At 36.1% G+C, this 17,367-nt stretch overlaps 1 protein-coding gene across 1 annotated transcript in view; it reads right to left on the bottom strand.

Annotated features, from left to right (window-relative positions):
- Window positions 1-509: 509 nt before the first annotated feature.
- The window catches only part of LOC145999232 (uncharacterized), a 38,519-nt gene continuing 21,661 nt past the window's right edge, over window positions 510-17,367 (bottom strand). Inside the window, exons 9-13 of the mRNA XM_083136433.1 lie at window positions 16,201-16,293; window positions 11,952-12,032; window positions 10,211-10,291; window positions 7,144-7,251; window positions 510-624 (exon numbers count right to left, since the gene is read on the bottom strand). Of these exons, the coding sequence (XP_082992559.1) occupies window positions 619-624; window positions 7,144-7,251; window positions 10,211-10,291; window positions 11,952-12,032; window positions 16,201-16,293 (369 nt within the window). The 3' untranslated portion in view covers window positions 510-618. The remainder of the gene's footprint in view (window positions 625-7,143; window positions 7,252-10,210; window positions 10,292-11,951; window positions 12,033-16,200; window positions 16,294-17,367) is intronic.

Raw genomic sequence — 17,367 nt, 5'->3', positions numbered from 1 at the left:
TCCCTACACTGCATGTGTTGCATACCTATAAGGCCATGAGCAACCTTCAATCCTTAGCTTTTCAATAGAAGCCTCTGTCATCGCTGTGGAATTAGGCAACACATAGTGCATTTCAGCCTGTAGGTATCTAAGGAAAAATAAAAAAAACAAGACTGGGTATGCTAACTTACAGCTAATAGTCTACTACTTAAACGGTGGCATGTAACCAGTTGGCTCATTTGAAGGGTATGGGGGGGAAAAAACAAGAAATGTCAATTTTTTTCGATTTTGAGGTTTACAGCTCATTCTGTTGGTTGGAACTGGTACTAAACAACTGTACACCACTCACTGGAATGAAATGAGAAATGTGTAGAAAGATTAGTATTAAAATGTTTTTTCCTAAAACCAGTTTTGTGACATTCCTCGTTTTTCCCCTTACCCTTAATTTGTTTTATGGTAATTACTTTCCACTAATATGGTAACAGTTGACTGATTACCAGTAACTACAAATCACATTAAATAAAACAATATCATAGACAAAAGGTTTATTTTCTTATTCACACTTGAAGATTTCATGTCTGATCTTGTAGTTGTAGTTAAAAAACCTAATTTAGAATTTGCAGTTCTTAAAAATGTACTCTACACCTGAAAGGAAATTGAAGTAGTAGAAGGGTCATTCCATGCCAAATCATCACAGTTCCCAACCTGACAATTTCAGATTTTCATGAAATTCGGTAGGATGGTAAAGGATATGAAGGAACCTACATGTGTAAAGTTTTTGCCCTCTGTGATCATACAGCAGGGTTGCAAACTATGTAAAAATGTCAATTTATGTTCACAAGGTCAACAATTTTTTTTTATATGTTTTATTGGTATAACTTTCATGTTGGACTTGTTTCGAGGCTAAGGGAGCATAGTTTTCATAAAATTTAGCCTTCAAATTTCGTGGTAATAAGGTATGTAATCTCTGTTTGGTGTAAGTTTCATTTTGGGATGGCTTTTGGAACAGGAATTAAACCAATCTGACAGTTGTTTAGATTACATTTAGCGAGACGCCTAGTCTGGGGAACTAATTGCAACATAAATGAAACCAACTGCCTCTATAGTAAAAAAAATAAAAATAAAAAATTTAAAAAAATGATGAAACTGATTTTGAAGAATTTACCACACAGTGACCTGTAAGATTCCCATCATCTTGATCAAATGGTGCCAAAAATTTACCTTGGAAATTAATAAAGATTAATATCTCGAAAATGTGAAGATAATCAAAATGAAAGAGCAGAAAATTTGATAAATTATGGTTTCTGTTTGATAGAGCTCTACCTTAAATCTTCAATGAATTAGAAAGCTCCAATTATTTCCTTTAATTTTTAGAATTAGAGTAAAAGTTTGTTTCTGCCAGAAATAACAGCAAATATGTAACAAACTATGTAATTTACGTCCTAAAGACACTGGACACAGACTAAAAGGAGGTGTTTCACTGAATGTAGCGTACGAGTCATTCCATGCCAAATCAACACAAATATGTGCAATTTCCAACCTGACCATCTTCAATTTTCATGAAATTTGGGGACTTGAAACTATGCATGGAACATAGTAACTATGAAAATTTTTAGTTTCATTTGTCTTGTAATTGTTAAATTATTCAACGTCAAAGTTTGCATAAATTGCCCTTTTTGAGTCCACTTAGCTATACTAAATGTGCTGTAACTCCCGCCCCTATTATGCTTAGGAAGCTCAAATAAAGCTTATTGTACAGGGAATTGAACAAGCTTTCCAGTGATATATAACAAGCCTACCTTTGGATAAAGATATAATTTTGTCACGTGACCTTGACCAAAAATATATTTGGTCCCTTATGCCATACTCGAAAATATATCAAAAAATCATTCTGGGACTGCAATGGGATCAGAAGATACAAAATAATATGTGTAACTATGTGACTGATAAATGCCTCATTACATGAACTATGATAAGTCAAGTGTCCCTTAACACTCCCTACAAAATGTACAAAAAGTTATCCTGGGTATAATTGGTCATGAAAGAAATATGTTAGGCACAGGGAGATCCCTAGCTGTGTGTGTCAAGCGTAGGTCCGGCATTGTTGCCCGCCATATTAAATTCAATGCAAAAATTTCAAAGGAAAGGCGGTGATGTGATATATCAAATCAGGCTAGAATTTCACGAGAAATGAAGTGACGAAAGTTTTCCAACATATATTTAACCAGCAAAAAGTTATTACTGCAACCTTGTAACCTTTTTGATGTGTTAAAAACAAAGCTCCTAACCAGTGGTGGCGATTGGGTTCCAAAACCAGGGGGGCAAGGTGCCAAAACTGGGGGGCAAATACAGTATATTTCAATTTGTAGATAAGGTTTAGCATAGTACTTACTTACTTACTTCCTCTAGTTCCCTTCTGCCATCATAGCGTAGGGTTGGTTGCCTCGATCCATCTCCTCCATTCCTGTCTGTTTCTCATCATTCTCTTCATCATATTTATTGTCTTATTCCTTTCTCTTTCAATCTTTTCCATTCTGTCTTCAAACATTATCCTTGGTCTTCCTTTACCTCTCCTACCTTGGACCTTTACTTCTAGAATTTGCTTTACCTTTTTGTCTTCATTCATTCTGATTACATGTCCCCACCACTTTAGCTGTCTCTTTTCAATTATTTTCTCTAGCGACTCCTGTTCCACTTCTCTTCTTATTCTTTCATTCCTCACTTTATCTCTCCTAGTCTTATTAACAGCTCTTCTCAGGTATTTCATTCCACTAGCCTGAATTTTACTCAGATGTTTATCTTGAAGTGGTAAACTTTCCATTCCATATGTTAATGTAGGGACCAATACTGATTTGTATAGCTGCATTTTTGTCTTTACTGCCACTTCTTTCTTTCCCATTATTGTTTTACTGAACTGAAAATATACTGTATTTGCTTTTCTTTTCCTATTTAGGATTTCTTCATCACACCTACCATCACTTGTTATGATGGTTCCTAAATATTCATATTCGTCTACTTCTTCCAAGTTCTCGTTTCCATATCTAATTGCTATTTCATGATCTTTTTCTCCTTTTGCCACCTGCATAACTTTACTTTTCTTAATATTAATCTTCATCCCTTTTCTCGCAAGTTCTTCTGCCCATTCTATTACGCTCCTCTGTAAATTCTCTTCACTGCTAGCAATTAAGACTATATCATCAGCATATAGCAGTACTTGCAATTGTACTACTCTCATATTCCAATATCCTATTTGTACTCTTGGGGTTCTTCTTTTGCAAATTTTAGTTATTTCATCCATTACATTAATGAAAAGTAAAGGACTGAGACTATCTCCCTGTTTAATTCCTTTTTCTATTTGAAATTCCTTAGACTCGTTTCCTTCTATTCTTACTATTCCTTTTACATCCTTATATACACTTCTTATTGCTTTAATAAGTTCCTCAGGTACTTCCTTACTTTCTAATGTCTCCCATAGATATTTTCTAGGTACCGAGTCAAATGCCGCTTTCAAGTCTAGAAATGCTAAGTATATTCTTTTATTTTTGTCCAGCATTTTCCCCATCATTGTTCTTAATATAAAAATGTGATCTTGAGTCTGTCTCCCAGGTCTAAATCCAGCTTGTTCCTCTTCAAGTTTTCCCTCTATGATATTTCTCAGCCTTCTTTCCAATATATTCATATACATCTTATATACCACTGATGATAGACATATTTAGCATAGTGCAGAGGAAAAAGTGGTGAAAAGTGGCAGTTGCCCCCCCCCCCCCCCCTACTCGCCGCCACTGCTCCTAACGTGTTAGGAACTCATAGAGACCACACTGCCATCTCGGGAGAGAAAGAAGTATACACACCATTGCATATGATTTTAATCAGCAACATTCACCAAATAGTTGAATAGTGAAGAATATTGGGAAAAGTATCTCAAACAATTACGTGACATTTCCTTTGAATGAAAAATTCTTCAGTGACGATGCTAATTTTTATGTTCACGGTGAAGTTAATAAAAAGAATATGCAATACAGTAGACAGATCCCAGCCGAATTTGTGTTGCTCGTAAGCTAATGATATGGTATAGTGTATGGAGAACGGGAATGGTTAATCCATATTCAACAACGGAACCTTAAATGGTGAGGACTTCTTGGATTTGTTAAGTGAACAGGTTTTTCATCCATGCTTGTGGGATATGGCACTTTTCCAGAGTTTTGAAACAGAACAGGGTGTGACCATACTATGTGGACATTGTGGCAATTTCTTCATGGTAAATTTCTAGGTAGATTGGGATGTATTAAAAGGCCTGCACATTCCCCAGATCTAACAACTTAGGAGGATCTTTACCTTCAGAAACATTTGGAGAGAATGGTGCATGCACTAAAGGTCCGTGATATTGACCATCTGAAGGCAGTCCCAGAATGATTTTTGATATGTTTTAGAGTATGGCATGAGGGACCAAATATATTTTTTTCACGATTTTTGGTGATGACATGTTTTGAGGTATTCAAGGTCCAAGGTCAAGGTTCCGTGTCAAAATTATATCTTTATCCAAAAGGTAGGCTTGTTATAATATATCACTGGAAAGCTTGTTCAATTCCCTGTACAATAAGCTTTATTTGATCTTCCTACGTGAAATAGGGGCGAAGTTACAACACATTTAGTACAGCTAACCAGGCTCAAAAAGGGCAATTTATGCGAACATTGGCCTAGAATAATTTAACAATTACAAGAAGCACGAGACTCAAAATTTCCATAGTTACTAAGTTCCATGCATAGTTTCAACTCCCCAAATTTCATGAAAATCAGAGTTGGTCAGATTGTGGGCTGTGTTGATTTCATATGGAATGACTCTTATACTACTCACAGATTTGTTTTATTAGTGTTCTCAAAGCCATCCCAAAATGAAACTTACACCAAACAGAGATTACATTTAACTGTATAACATTTCCTTATTCCCACCAAAATTGAAGATATATTTTTTACGGTATTCTAGGTCAAAGGTCACATCATGTAACTTTGAAATTAATTTCAATATTTTCATGTAAGACAGACTATTTTCACGGAAAATTATGCTCCCTTAGCTTCAAAACAAGTTCAAGATGGAAGTCTTACCACAATTAGAAGAAAAATAATGAAAGTTTTTTGTTGACCTGCATAAATTTGTCATTTTATATAGTTGGCAACCCTGCTGTATGAATATGGTGTATCATTGCAGACTAATATTTTACACTTGTAAGTTACTTCAGACCTCTACCATCCAACCAAATTTCATGAAAATCTGAGATGGTCGGGTAGAAAACTTCATTTATTTGTGATTTGAACACAATGTATTGCAATTATTAACCTTAAAAGTAAGATGCATTAGGATAAACCCTCTGCAGACAGGATCCTTACAAAGTTGGCACAAAGTACAAAAAACAAATTATTGTAGAGAAATGAAATCGGTTTTGTTTTACTTCAGAATTACAAGGCATGAACTTTATACATTGAGCCACCCACGATAGCTTGGTTTTTAGGGCATCTGACTATCATGCGAGAGACCCAGGTTCTATCCCCCATGGGGGAGAACAGGAATTTTTTCCACCTGTTCAAGTGGCTCCTATGACCACCCAGTGTCGTATAAAGTGGGTACCTGGAGGAATATTTGAGGGGTAAAGGCAACCAGGGGCATGGTGCTGATCACATCAGCCCCACCTTTGGCCATGATCAAGACTGTGTGCAGCCCTAACTCCACCCCCATATACACCTTCATGACATGATACAAAGCATAAGGGAGCACTTTACTTTACCTCCCAATGTTAATTGAAATTTTTCAAAAAAATTGCATATTGCACGTCCCTGTGGCGCCTCACAATAGACCAAAGTGAATGAAAAAACATAGTATGTAGCATTGGTACATTCCTACAACCATACAAAGTATTGTTAAAAACAGACTGATATTTCTTGGGGAAATAAAACTAATAACAGTGTATAAGAGTGGCAGTGCTGCCATCTCATGGAAAAAAATCCGGAATTTTGCTTCTAGCAACTCTATGGACACTGCCTGGACCAAATTTGAAGGGATGCACGTCAAAAGACCCCTCTTTGAAGATATGTAATGCCTGTGCCACAACTCTGAAAAAATGGAAATTACAGAATTCGGAAATGTTGCATAATTTTTGGCAAATTTCAAACATTGGGCCTTTTCCCCTGGGTCATCTAATTGTCGCACATTGTTAAAATGTTCTTCTGTTCTCCTTATTATATGTAAAAGTGAAATATATCAGAAAAAGGCTTGAGGAGTTATAGCCCTTTTTATAAAATCGACCTCATGATACCAAGAGGAGAACAAATGCTGCTTGTTTATAATAGTAACAATTAGGGCCGAGCCGATACAACTTTGAACTGATACCAATGCTGATTCTTTTAGATTCCAACCGATACTTGATAATTGCAACAATTACAGTTTGTTCAAAATATTGATCAATATTGGTGTGTAAATGTTCTTCTCCAATTTTATTCAAGAATTTAACAAGAAATTTGCTTTAGAATATTCAAGAATTACATCCAAGTATTAAAGTAGATGCTATGTAATCAAAAATACAGTTCTTTGTGCAAAATATAAAAGTGGTTTGAATTTTGCATAATTTCCAGGAAAATCACATTCCACGAAAATGTGGTGTGGCATTTTTGTGGACCTCCGTGGAAGACCAATATGCCGGAAACATATCAGCTGGTATTGGTACATGAATTCCAACGGATACTTTCCAATACCGATGCATCGGCTCGGCTCTAGTAACAATGGATATATTGTTTTGTAATTCGAGTATGTCGTACTTCATAAAAAAAAGGTAAAGTGTTCCCCTGTGCATAGCACCACACCATGAAGGCGTATAGGGGGTGTGGGGGTATGTCGTACTTCATATGTATACTAATAAACAAAAATGGCAGAACTGAAATATCCTGTGTAGTTTTCAAGAAATAGCATTTTAATTGCTGCCACGTCCCATCTGCCCACCAAAGGTTAAATAAAAGAAATAAACTAAATTTTAAGCAGAAATTGAATAAATATTCCAACTCTGATATCTTAGATCTAACAAATGAAGAGAGGAGTGTTTTGTCATGCAAAACCTTATGGGGACATTTCTGCATAGTCTTTGTCAATCTTCAAGAGAATTTATGTGAGCTTCTTACCTTTTCCCTGTTTGTTTCCTTTTTTGGTCTTGAGTGATGTTCCTTGTTAGCTGTTGGAGGTTGAAATAACGGATGAGCCACTGATTTATCGGTTGCAGGCAAATGTAGCTGCAGAATGCAAGAAAACTCAGTTTATATATTTTTTTAATGTTTTTCTACATTGTACTACGCTAATACAGGGTTGGACATGAAAAACTGACCCGCCTCATCTTGTCCGACATTCTCAAATTATTATTTATTCTACATTTGCCCCATTCCACTACTCTCGGGAAAGTTTCGTTTCAGACCAAGTGATATGAGGTGGGCTGGTTTTTTGTGCCCAACCCTGTATTATACCATGCATTATGCCTTGATCTTTCCTAGAATATATTCACATATACCTCAGATTGCTGTTTCTGTAATATACAGGATGGTCACAGCTCTACTTCAAATCTAAGGCTGTGTCTGAAAGGTCCAAAAAGCAGGCTTGAAGTTTCATCTTGTCAGACGGGAAGTCAACTAGTGCAGTTCGAAAGTGCCAATTAAACAAGCAATCAAACGCACAGCATGGATTATGCGACATTGCAAGTTCTTTTACTACACTTGTTTGCTTTTTGTGCACTTGTTTGAAATCATGGAGAAAAATAAGTATTTATGCAGGGTGGCTACTCACCGGGAATTATGCGTGAATTATTGGCTCCGAGAATTATGCATGAATTTTTCTCCGTAGACATAAAATATGGCAACTTTTATTAACCCCAATTCCATTGAATTTATACATATTTATTAATGCCCTGAGGCAAGCTTTTCACAGTTTAAGTTTTATTTTTATCGAGGAAGGAAAAGAAAAGAAAGCTGTGTGGAAAATGAAACAGAATTCTCTCAATCCGTTTGCTTTGTTAGTGACCATTGCAGAACAATCTACGACAGACGGAAGATTATTGCAAGATACAGTTACCATGTAGACAACGTTGCTTGAGGTGGGGTTTTAACGTGTAATGGGAGACATGTTTTTATGGTCGTTTTTAGGTTTGAGGTTCATGCTTGGCAATGTGAGAAAGTGAGTTTTTATGCGCACAAAGGGCAGTTTTAACAAATACCTTTTTTAACCATGATCTTTTACTATCACCTTATTCCTTGTTCTTTTGTGTAAATTGACATAGGCATGAAGTAATTCAGATTACCAGGAAGTGCACCCGAGGAAGAGACCAGTTGTGTCTCAAAACGTTGTGTTTTCTATAAAACATACACTGACGAACCGTAAGTAATCACTTTTATAGTATTTTTTTTAAGTACTTATATTGTAAGATACCTTGAAGTTGATTTGGTAAATTAGAGTGTGAAATTGTTATACCATCAACAATTTTTCGTAGATTAATAGCATATCCTGTAACATTTGTGACTTGTGTTTCTAGATGTATTTCGAGTCTGAGTATGTGAAATGTCAAAAGTAAACTCTGCACCTAAATTAAATATATATACACCGTTTAATTGAATTGAATTAGATTTTTGGATAAATTGGAATCATATAGACCCTTTATACTGTTAATATATTTGTGTATGTCTATGTGTGGGTGGTGAGAGGCAGTAATACATAAGGTTGAAAGAGAGAAAACATCTTGTACCCTTGAATTTTTCGAAAGTTCGCTTTGAAAACTGGGAATTATACTTGAATTTTATCAAGGTCCTAGAGTGGCCACTTTATCTTCTGATTGTATTAGGCGCTGCAGTCGAAGTGAAATTCAAAAGATTTTTGCTTCCAGTCCAGGCTTCAAGACTGAACTTGAAGTATGTTCACTTCAAGTATGGTGTTACACCTTTCGGACACAGCCTAAAAAAACCTTTCAACATAAGGTAAAATTCAAATGTTCAGAAAGAGATGCAATGAGAATTATCAAATCAACAAACCCCAATAAAAATGGTTAAGGCATCCACAGGTGCATCAAAGGGGGAAGGGGGCAGTCCTTTCTGGACTTCACCTGTGAAGGTATCTCACAAAACCTTCGAAATCTTCATTCTTTTATAATGAAAAGATGAATAAACACATCAACAAACTGGAAAAAAATATATACTATAACCTGCATTATCAGACAACTAAAAATTTACTTCATTTTCTTTACCTTGTAAAACTTTTACTATAATACAGATTTCACAGTGGAGTGACAGGTGATACATGTCACATGTTACTCCAAGATGGCTCAATCAAGTGCAGGTTTATGCAGACTATCACACTATGCTGTGAAAGGTTTCAACCGAGTGCATCATTCTAAACAGACATGTGTCACACGTACTTTGCCACTTGAGTGTGAACTCTACCTTAGACATAAATGAAACTGTATTACTTTCCAAGTATGGGAAACCATGAATGCAGGGCATTTTCTCAAGGTTTAGTGTAGTCACTCATAAAACATTTCATAAATTTCATAATTTGCATGAAAATACTACTTTTCCTATTGCATACAAGAAATTTTGGGTTTCTGCATTGCTGGAGCCATGTATTTATGGTGAATAAACTATCAAGATTTCGGTAGAAAAACTTACCATATTTCGGGATCAAAAGCAGTATATAAAATGGCATTTCGGTGTAATAATAGTGAATAAAAACCGAAATTTGATTTAAAAACTATACTTATTACACAAAATTAACATTTCACTTCTAATAGCATATTTATATAGTTATCAGAATATTAAGTTTATTCCTGGGTAAAGGAGTCCATTTTTGCTTCTCACATATTTATAACAGAATCAATTTTCCACGATTTGCATAACTCAAAGGATAATTCAGGCCTCTAAAGGTGCAGTGTCTGTAAATAAACCCTAAATTTCATGTTTAAGAGTTTATTTCACATTTTGCAGTTCATTTCGTGATAAAACATGATAGCAAAATGCACTGTACGGCTTTCAAAAACATGACAAATTGAGATTACAATGTGTTATTTCACATTTTGTGTTTTCATCAAAAACAAAATATGCATGCCCCTACCCGAAATTTCTTGTACACAATAGTAAAACAGTGTTTACTGCATCCATCATGACTGCTTTTCCTCCTTTTTACCTATCAGTAGCTAAATGCAAGCTCTTTCCTTACCTCTGCAGTTTGTCCAGATGGTTGTACAGGGAAAGAATTGCATAAGGTGTCTTTTGTTTTGTCATCTTTAGCTGTAGTTTTCTGAAAAATTGAAAGTAAAATTCATGTAATTTCACGCCTCATATGGAAATACCAGTCACTGATAAAGAATTAGTTTGACATCTGCCCTATTGCCCAGATTTTTCCCAATCAGAATATGTAAGTTTTAATTTTCAACAAGACATTTTATGTTGAATTTCCTTGGGACTGAATACATGGGTTGGAAATTTAATAGTGACAACACTGCTGTATATACGCCACGAAACGGAACTGGTGCTTTTCGCTTATACCACATGTTAGTTTGATACCTAAGCTACCTCCCAGTAAATGGACTCTTCCTTCCAACACTAGGAGCATGCGCAGTGAGGAGACGAATAGAGTATCGTTGGAATTGGCAATCTAAAGTTGTGTAGTCAGAACCCAACTAATGTGAAAGTTCTGGTGATTCTCACCATACCTCCAGGACAGACAGTCAATGTGCAGTATTACTGTTCATTTTTGGAACATAACCCACGACCTGTGTTAGGTGACACTTTCTGCTGGATTCTCCCATCATTTTGCAGGACAATGCTTGGGCACATGTAATGCAATTTGTTAGCTCGATGGGGCTGGAAGATGCTCTTCCAGCTTTTGTGACTTTGATTTGATCCCTAAGATGAAGCTTCCGAACTGTTCCAGAAATTCTTCAGGCAATAGACTGCTCCATTCAAACAAAACTGCTACAGAAATACTACGACTTCCACATTGATGGCAACAGTTGTACACAATGCTGGTGGCTAAATTGAAGGGCTGTAAAAGTTTCACAGTTTATTCCTTTTGTATCATTTGAGAATAAATAGTTGTGACTATTAAATTTCCAACCCATGTATATTTTATTGTATTTCTACTTTATTTGTTGCACATGCAGATTTAGCTATGCATGAATACAGACACTAATCAAGTGTTGGGAAAGGAGAATGTAAGTAAAGCACTAATTGTAAATTGCAGCATTACTTCAAGCTCTCTTTATAAGATCAAGAGTCAATGTGCATAGGTTTTCACCTGCAGTGCGAATACAGGACACAGTGAGCGAACTATTAAAAACTGTAGAATTTGATATATTTACAGATTCATCTAGTGCACTGAAGAAAAAAATACATCAACAAGTGCATAAATTAGTGTAAATATTGTGTATACACATGTTCATTTTATATTTTCTTTTCTTTTTTCTGTACATAGTATATTATGATCAACATAATTGGGATATGTATTCTGTGCTGAACTGATTAGTAATAATAATAGTAAATTATTGTGTGTTTAGAAATTAAACCCCTCAAGAACCACAGTTCAACATATGATATTTTATTAGGTAACGTGTGGGCACTGTACAGATTCTTGTTTTTTTTCTTCTTCCTATTTTCCCATTATTAAAAAGCCTTGGAGATGGGAAATACCACAATATTTGAGAGAGTTTTCATGGTTGATTGATTGAGTTGGTGATTTAAGTCCACTTTATGCACAGAAAGGCTAATTGAGGCTGAACCTGCAGTTTAAAATGGGATCCGAATCACTATGTGACTCCATGAGTATCAAACCCGGGTCTCCTTAATTAGAAGGTGACAACACTACCACTGTGCCATCGGGGAGGCAACAGAGAGTTCATGATGCTGTCCATGACAACAGAACGTGATCAGAGTATATCACAGTGTGCAGTGAGCCTTACCTTGTGCTTGAAATGTTTGCGTGTTCGCTTGGTATGGGCACACTGTCCTATCTGTCCATTAACCTTTGATGGCTTTTCACCCTGTGAAATCAAAAACATTGTATAATAATTTTGATTTAGCATGATTCATTTGTAAAACTATATTAATGCATACAGAGGAAAATGTTACACTGTAACCACACTATTGTATTAAACAGAGATTGCTGCATTCCCACATTTGATAATACATGGCGAGCTACCAGGGGCGTTTCTTTTATTACATAATTTCTTGGTTGATGAAATAATGAAATTTATTATTTATAGGGCTGAGTCAAAACCGATGAATCAGGATTGGTGAATACCAGTGGAACCAGTATTGATTTGAATTTACAGGGTGGTACAAAAGTCAGTTTACCCACACACAAAATTCAAGTATGCATACAAAATACAAGTAGATACACAAAATTCCAGTTTCAGTGGGTTTTTTCTAAGTGTCCTCCATTGTGTGCAACGATCAACAACAGATTTGCAAATACGATGTAGTAAACTTGTATCATTGTTGATGACATGAAACGCAATGATAATTGAGTCTTTCAGTGCATCCAAATCTGCCAGTGATGATGAGTATGCCATATCCTTAATAATTCTGCACAAAGCAAAATCGCATGGCATCAAATCACAAGAACATGCAGGCCAATCAATGGTACCACAGCGTCCTAGCCACTCTTCAAATGTGTCATATAAAAAAAATCTAACATCATGTCCATAATGTGGAGGAGCTTTATCTTGCTGCAATACAAAACAGTGATCTGAATAAGTGGGGTTGTTTTCAAGTTCAACTAACACAACATCCTGCAGCATCTCGAGATAAGATTGTATACTATTATCAATGTGCTTCTTGGGTAAACTGATTATTGTGCCACCTTGTATTTACCGATACCAGCCAATACTTTTTCGACATTTTGGTCTCTGACAGACTCTGCAAAAATGCCATGAGACATTTTCGCAGAGTCTAATTACACAGTGCAACAAATTTGAACTTTGTGTCTTGCCCCGAGATGAAAGAAGGTGTTCTTTACTAAATCAAATACGCTGATTACAAAAATGAGATCAGAAATGTTCCATCACATACCAATTTTTCTGGAAAAGATATGCCACGTGTACCACTTAGCCTATATTTCATGTAGTTAGCAATATATTGTAATTCATGAAAAACAAAGTAGTAACTTTCGCGACACTTGGAAACGACTCCATTACAGTACAGGAGGATCCTGTAGCTGGATTAAATGCAGATCATGGAAAAAAATTAATTGTTTGTATTACAAAACATAAAAAAAGGTACGAGAAAGCTGCAATAAGCTTGAAATGTACCTACAAGTTAGAAACGTGTCCTGGAAACTTTCCGTTTGTGGGTGGATGGTGAAACTTTTTGTAGGAGTGTCCAGCAGTAATCTGCCAAAAGGCAGACCATCTTTCCATATATCGTCTTTCCATGTCAGCGATATCTTGGGGGAATCGCTCACCATGTTTGTCACTCACATCTTTGAGATTAGGCGGGCAAAAATCCAAATGAGAATGCAGGAAATGTACGTATTTTCAAAGACATGTTGCACCCCATAGGCTTGTAACAGTCCAGCATGTGTTCCATCAGTTCCCTGTAATTGTCAGACTTGACATTACCCAAGAAATTGTGCATACATCTTTGATGACAAGACAAGCTGCCTTCTCAGTATCTGTCAGCAACTCTTCAAAGGTTATGTCTTTCATCAAGTCAGGAATCTGAGGCCCAATGAAAATACCTTCTTTAATTTTTGCAGTACTAATCGCAGGAAATTTGGACAGTAAAAATTGAAAACCCCTGCCATCTTTGTCCATTGCTTTCACAAAATTCTTCATGAAGCCCAATTTCAGATGGAGCGGTGGTAACAGCACACTGTCTTTGTCCACAAGTGGTTCATGCGACACATTTTTTCACCCTGATTGAAGCTTTCTCTCAATGGCCACTGTTTCACTACATAATGCTCTTTCCTTACCCTACTGTCCCAGTGACACAAGAAACAGCAATGTTTTGTGTAACCAGTCTGCATTCCCAGCACAAGCCCCAGAACTTTGTGATCACCACAGATTTTCCATTTGTGGTTCGAATAGCCAATACACTTACTTCAGAAGTAGTCTCATGTTTTTGTAGGTTTCTTTTAACTGAACGGAATGGGCCATTGGTATCTAAGGTTCATTGTTTCAGTTATGCAACAAAAAAACAGCAATGTAAATGCAATATTTTATTCCCGGCAAAAGTAGGTGAGAAATGGAGGAGAAATAAGAGGTCGGTCTAATTTCTATGTTCCAGGGGCCTAGGGTGACAATTACAACCACCTTTGCAGCTACAGCTCCATTTCTTACTAGCCCAATTTGATATAATTTAAAAAAATTATCTATGACTGTAGAAGTACGTTTTTACCCCATGCTGTTACAAAAGAAGAAGAAGGAGGAGGAGGAGGAGACAGAGAGAGAACACAAACTCTTACCCTCGGAAAGTTTTTGGAAGAACATCATCATTGGTGGGAAGGTGGGAATCCGCTATGGGAATTCGTACCCTGAATGTGATCACCAACGCTATGGAATTATCCTTGTAATGAAGAACATGTCTGAATGTGAATTAACCACAAAAATAGGACATTTTCTCATCAAGACTGCAGTTCGAAAAAGTCAAAACAGGGAGTAAATATGGTGAATTGTCCCGACCAAATTGGAAGATTTAGTAGCTTCGCATAAATGTTTTTAAAACTAAAATTACTAAATATAGTAGACTGCAGACTTCTGGAGTCTGCCTCTATCCAGAAACAACCCATTCATTTATACAAGAACAAAATCTAAATTCTTGCAAAATCGTAAAAAATTATCCATGTTAATTTTGTAGGTTTGCATCAAAAAATTTCATGGCTCGAGGAGGGGCTACTGAATAGACCTTGTTCACAGGCACTAATTATATTAAAAAATAATATTGTATTGTTATTATTACACCAATAGGTAAAAAGACTGTACAAGAATATAGATAGGACAGCACATATTCATTATCTACAGAGCATTCCCTGACATTCGCTACGAGTCCTGGCAGCAAGCGGCCCGGCTTCAGCGCTTGTCTTTCACGGTGAACGAGTCCGCGACAGTTGCACGCTACAGTTTGTTTTTTCGCTCTCTTTTCCTTTCTGTTGATGTTGCAGACTGACACCAGTATAATCCTCCCTTGGAAGTTGTGTTGTGTCGTGTCCGTGTGTTGAAGATTGTGGCTTAATATGGCACCACAAAAGTTTACATTACAACAAAGGATTTATGTTGTCGAGTGTTACTTCGGAAAGAGGAATTGTGGAGAAGTGCGACGACGTTTTGCAACGAAATTTCCTGGTGTTCCCGTTCCACATAGGACCACTATATTAAACCTCGTAAAAAAGTTTAGAGTAACAGGGTCAGTTCCGAATAAAAGTGGAAAGAAAAATGGGTAAATCTAAAAAATAAAATACACAAAGACAATCCGCACACCATCCGTGAGTTAAAAGAGAGTATTGTACGAGAAATCAGGAGAATTACAGTAGACGAACTTGCACGTGTAACTGCCAATTTCCTTCGGAGATGCCAGGAATGTGCTGCAGCAGAGGGACATCATTTTCAACACGTTCTGTAGTCAAGGTTAGTACACAATATGAAAACTGTAATTTTAATAACCGACTCTAGCAACTGTTGTGGAGCCGTTCACTGGGAAAGACAAGTGCTGATGCCGGGCAACTTATTGCCGAGTCTCGTAGCGAATGTCAGGGAATGAATGCTCTGTAGCTTACATGTGGATCGACAAAATTTGTATAAAAATAACTGCCCTGGGAAGGAAATTAATGTCAGACTTTGTTATTGAATAACAAAAAAGGATGTTAGATCCAGTTTTATGGATATTATAAATAGTGGTATGCAAGCATAAATCTTTGGTATTGTCATTCAAAGCCATCCTTGCCTTCCAATAAGTTCAGAGGAAATTAATAACCATTAATAAAAGAAATGCTGTTAAAAGTATATTTTTATTATTTAATTTATTTACTTGCCAAGTCTTTTGGGGTGGAACCCATGGACCCTCTCCCTAAAGACTGTGCAGCAACTACACCTAATGTTATCTCATGTTTGAACTGAGTGTGGATTATCAAGTTTTACTCCCAAACCACTCAATTATGAAAATTAGTTATAACACAAAATAGTTCTGAATACATTCCAAATGTGATATATATACCTCTGATTGCATCTTGGCTGGTTCCGGCTGCAATGCAACATACTCTGTTGCAGTATGTATTGGCTGTTTCACACACTCGGTACGTGGTTGTTCCTGTATGAGAAAAATATATAATTTATTACAGCAGCATATTTGTTTTGGTTCATTTCCTTACTTACAAAATGTTCCACAACACTCCTAAACTGAATACTACAGTGCAATACCATATATTCTATGCAAGGTAGTTAGGCTATCTGTAAAGTTTGAAGCTCAGAGACTTAACACGCAGGGAAAAAACTATTATGTAAGGTGCATAAAATTGTCATCAAAATAAGATTGCACTTCAGAGTTCATTCAGAACTTTCCAAATTTCCGGAAACCTGCTGTAATTAGTGCTCTCCAACCAGTAGTGTATGCTGGATTTCATCAAGGGGGGTTATTTCTAAAACTTTATCCAAATTCACATTACCATTGTTTTATTATACTTTAATTAAATAAAAATACTCATAATTAATTAATAATACTTATAATGAACTAATTAGTTGGTTTATTACTAATAATACTACTAATACCAGTACTATTATTAAGTAGTAGAGATCTACATAAATATAGTATTTATGAAAGCAATAGACCGAAATTAGTTTCTAGTGATTTGATTTTTAACAAATTCTAGGAGCATTTTTTTTTGTTTCTTTGTTACGAAATAATTGTCTAGTCAACGAGGTGACACATTTTAAGTGTGAAAAAAATCCATAAAAACAAGAAAATATATTAAAATAAATTGGAATAATTAAAGTATCTAACTCATCCCAGGAGCTGCGGTAGTCTGGTCTGTAGGGCGTCTGACAACCACGCAGAAGATCAGTGATCGATTCCTGGAATTGTTGTAATTTTTCCAGCTTTGTTCCCGATAATTCACATCTAGATTGTCTCGCTGTTCTTACCAACAAAACATTTTACAATAGTTAAGATTGTTGTCAATTGAATTCAGAAATTCAAATGTGCTGCGGTAAACAATGGGAAGGCGGACTGGTTACAGTGTATTCTTGTCTGTCTGGCCTTTGTCTATATATTAGCCGCTTACAACGAACCAAGAACTTTTATTAGTTAATGCTCATTGTTCACACAAAAAATACAAAAATACATGTTCATTGAACATTGTTGCAGCTGAGATACAAAACAACTTTT

The sequence above is a fragment of the Lepisma saccharinum genome, chromosome 1 (assembly GCF_977018435.1).
Source record: "Lepisma saccharinum chromosome 1, izLepSacc3.1, whole genome shotgun sequence".
NCBI classification, from domain to species: Eukaryota; Metazoa; Arthropoda; class Insecta; order Zygentoma; family Lepismatidae; genus Lepisma; species Lepisma saccharinum.
The sequence above is the reverse complement of the archived record's forward strand: the minus strand, read 5'-3'. Positions and strand labels throughout refer to the sequence as shown.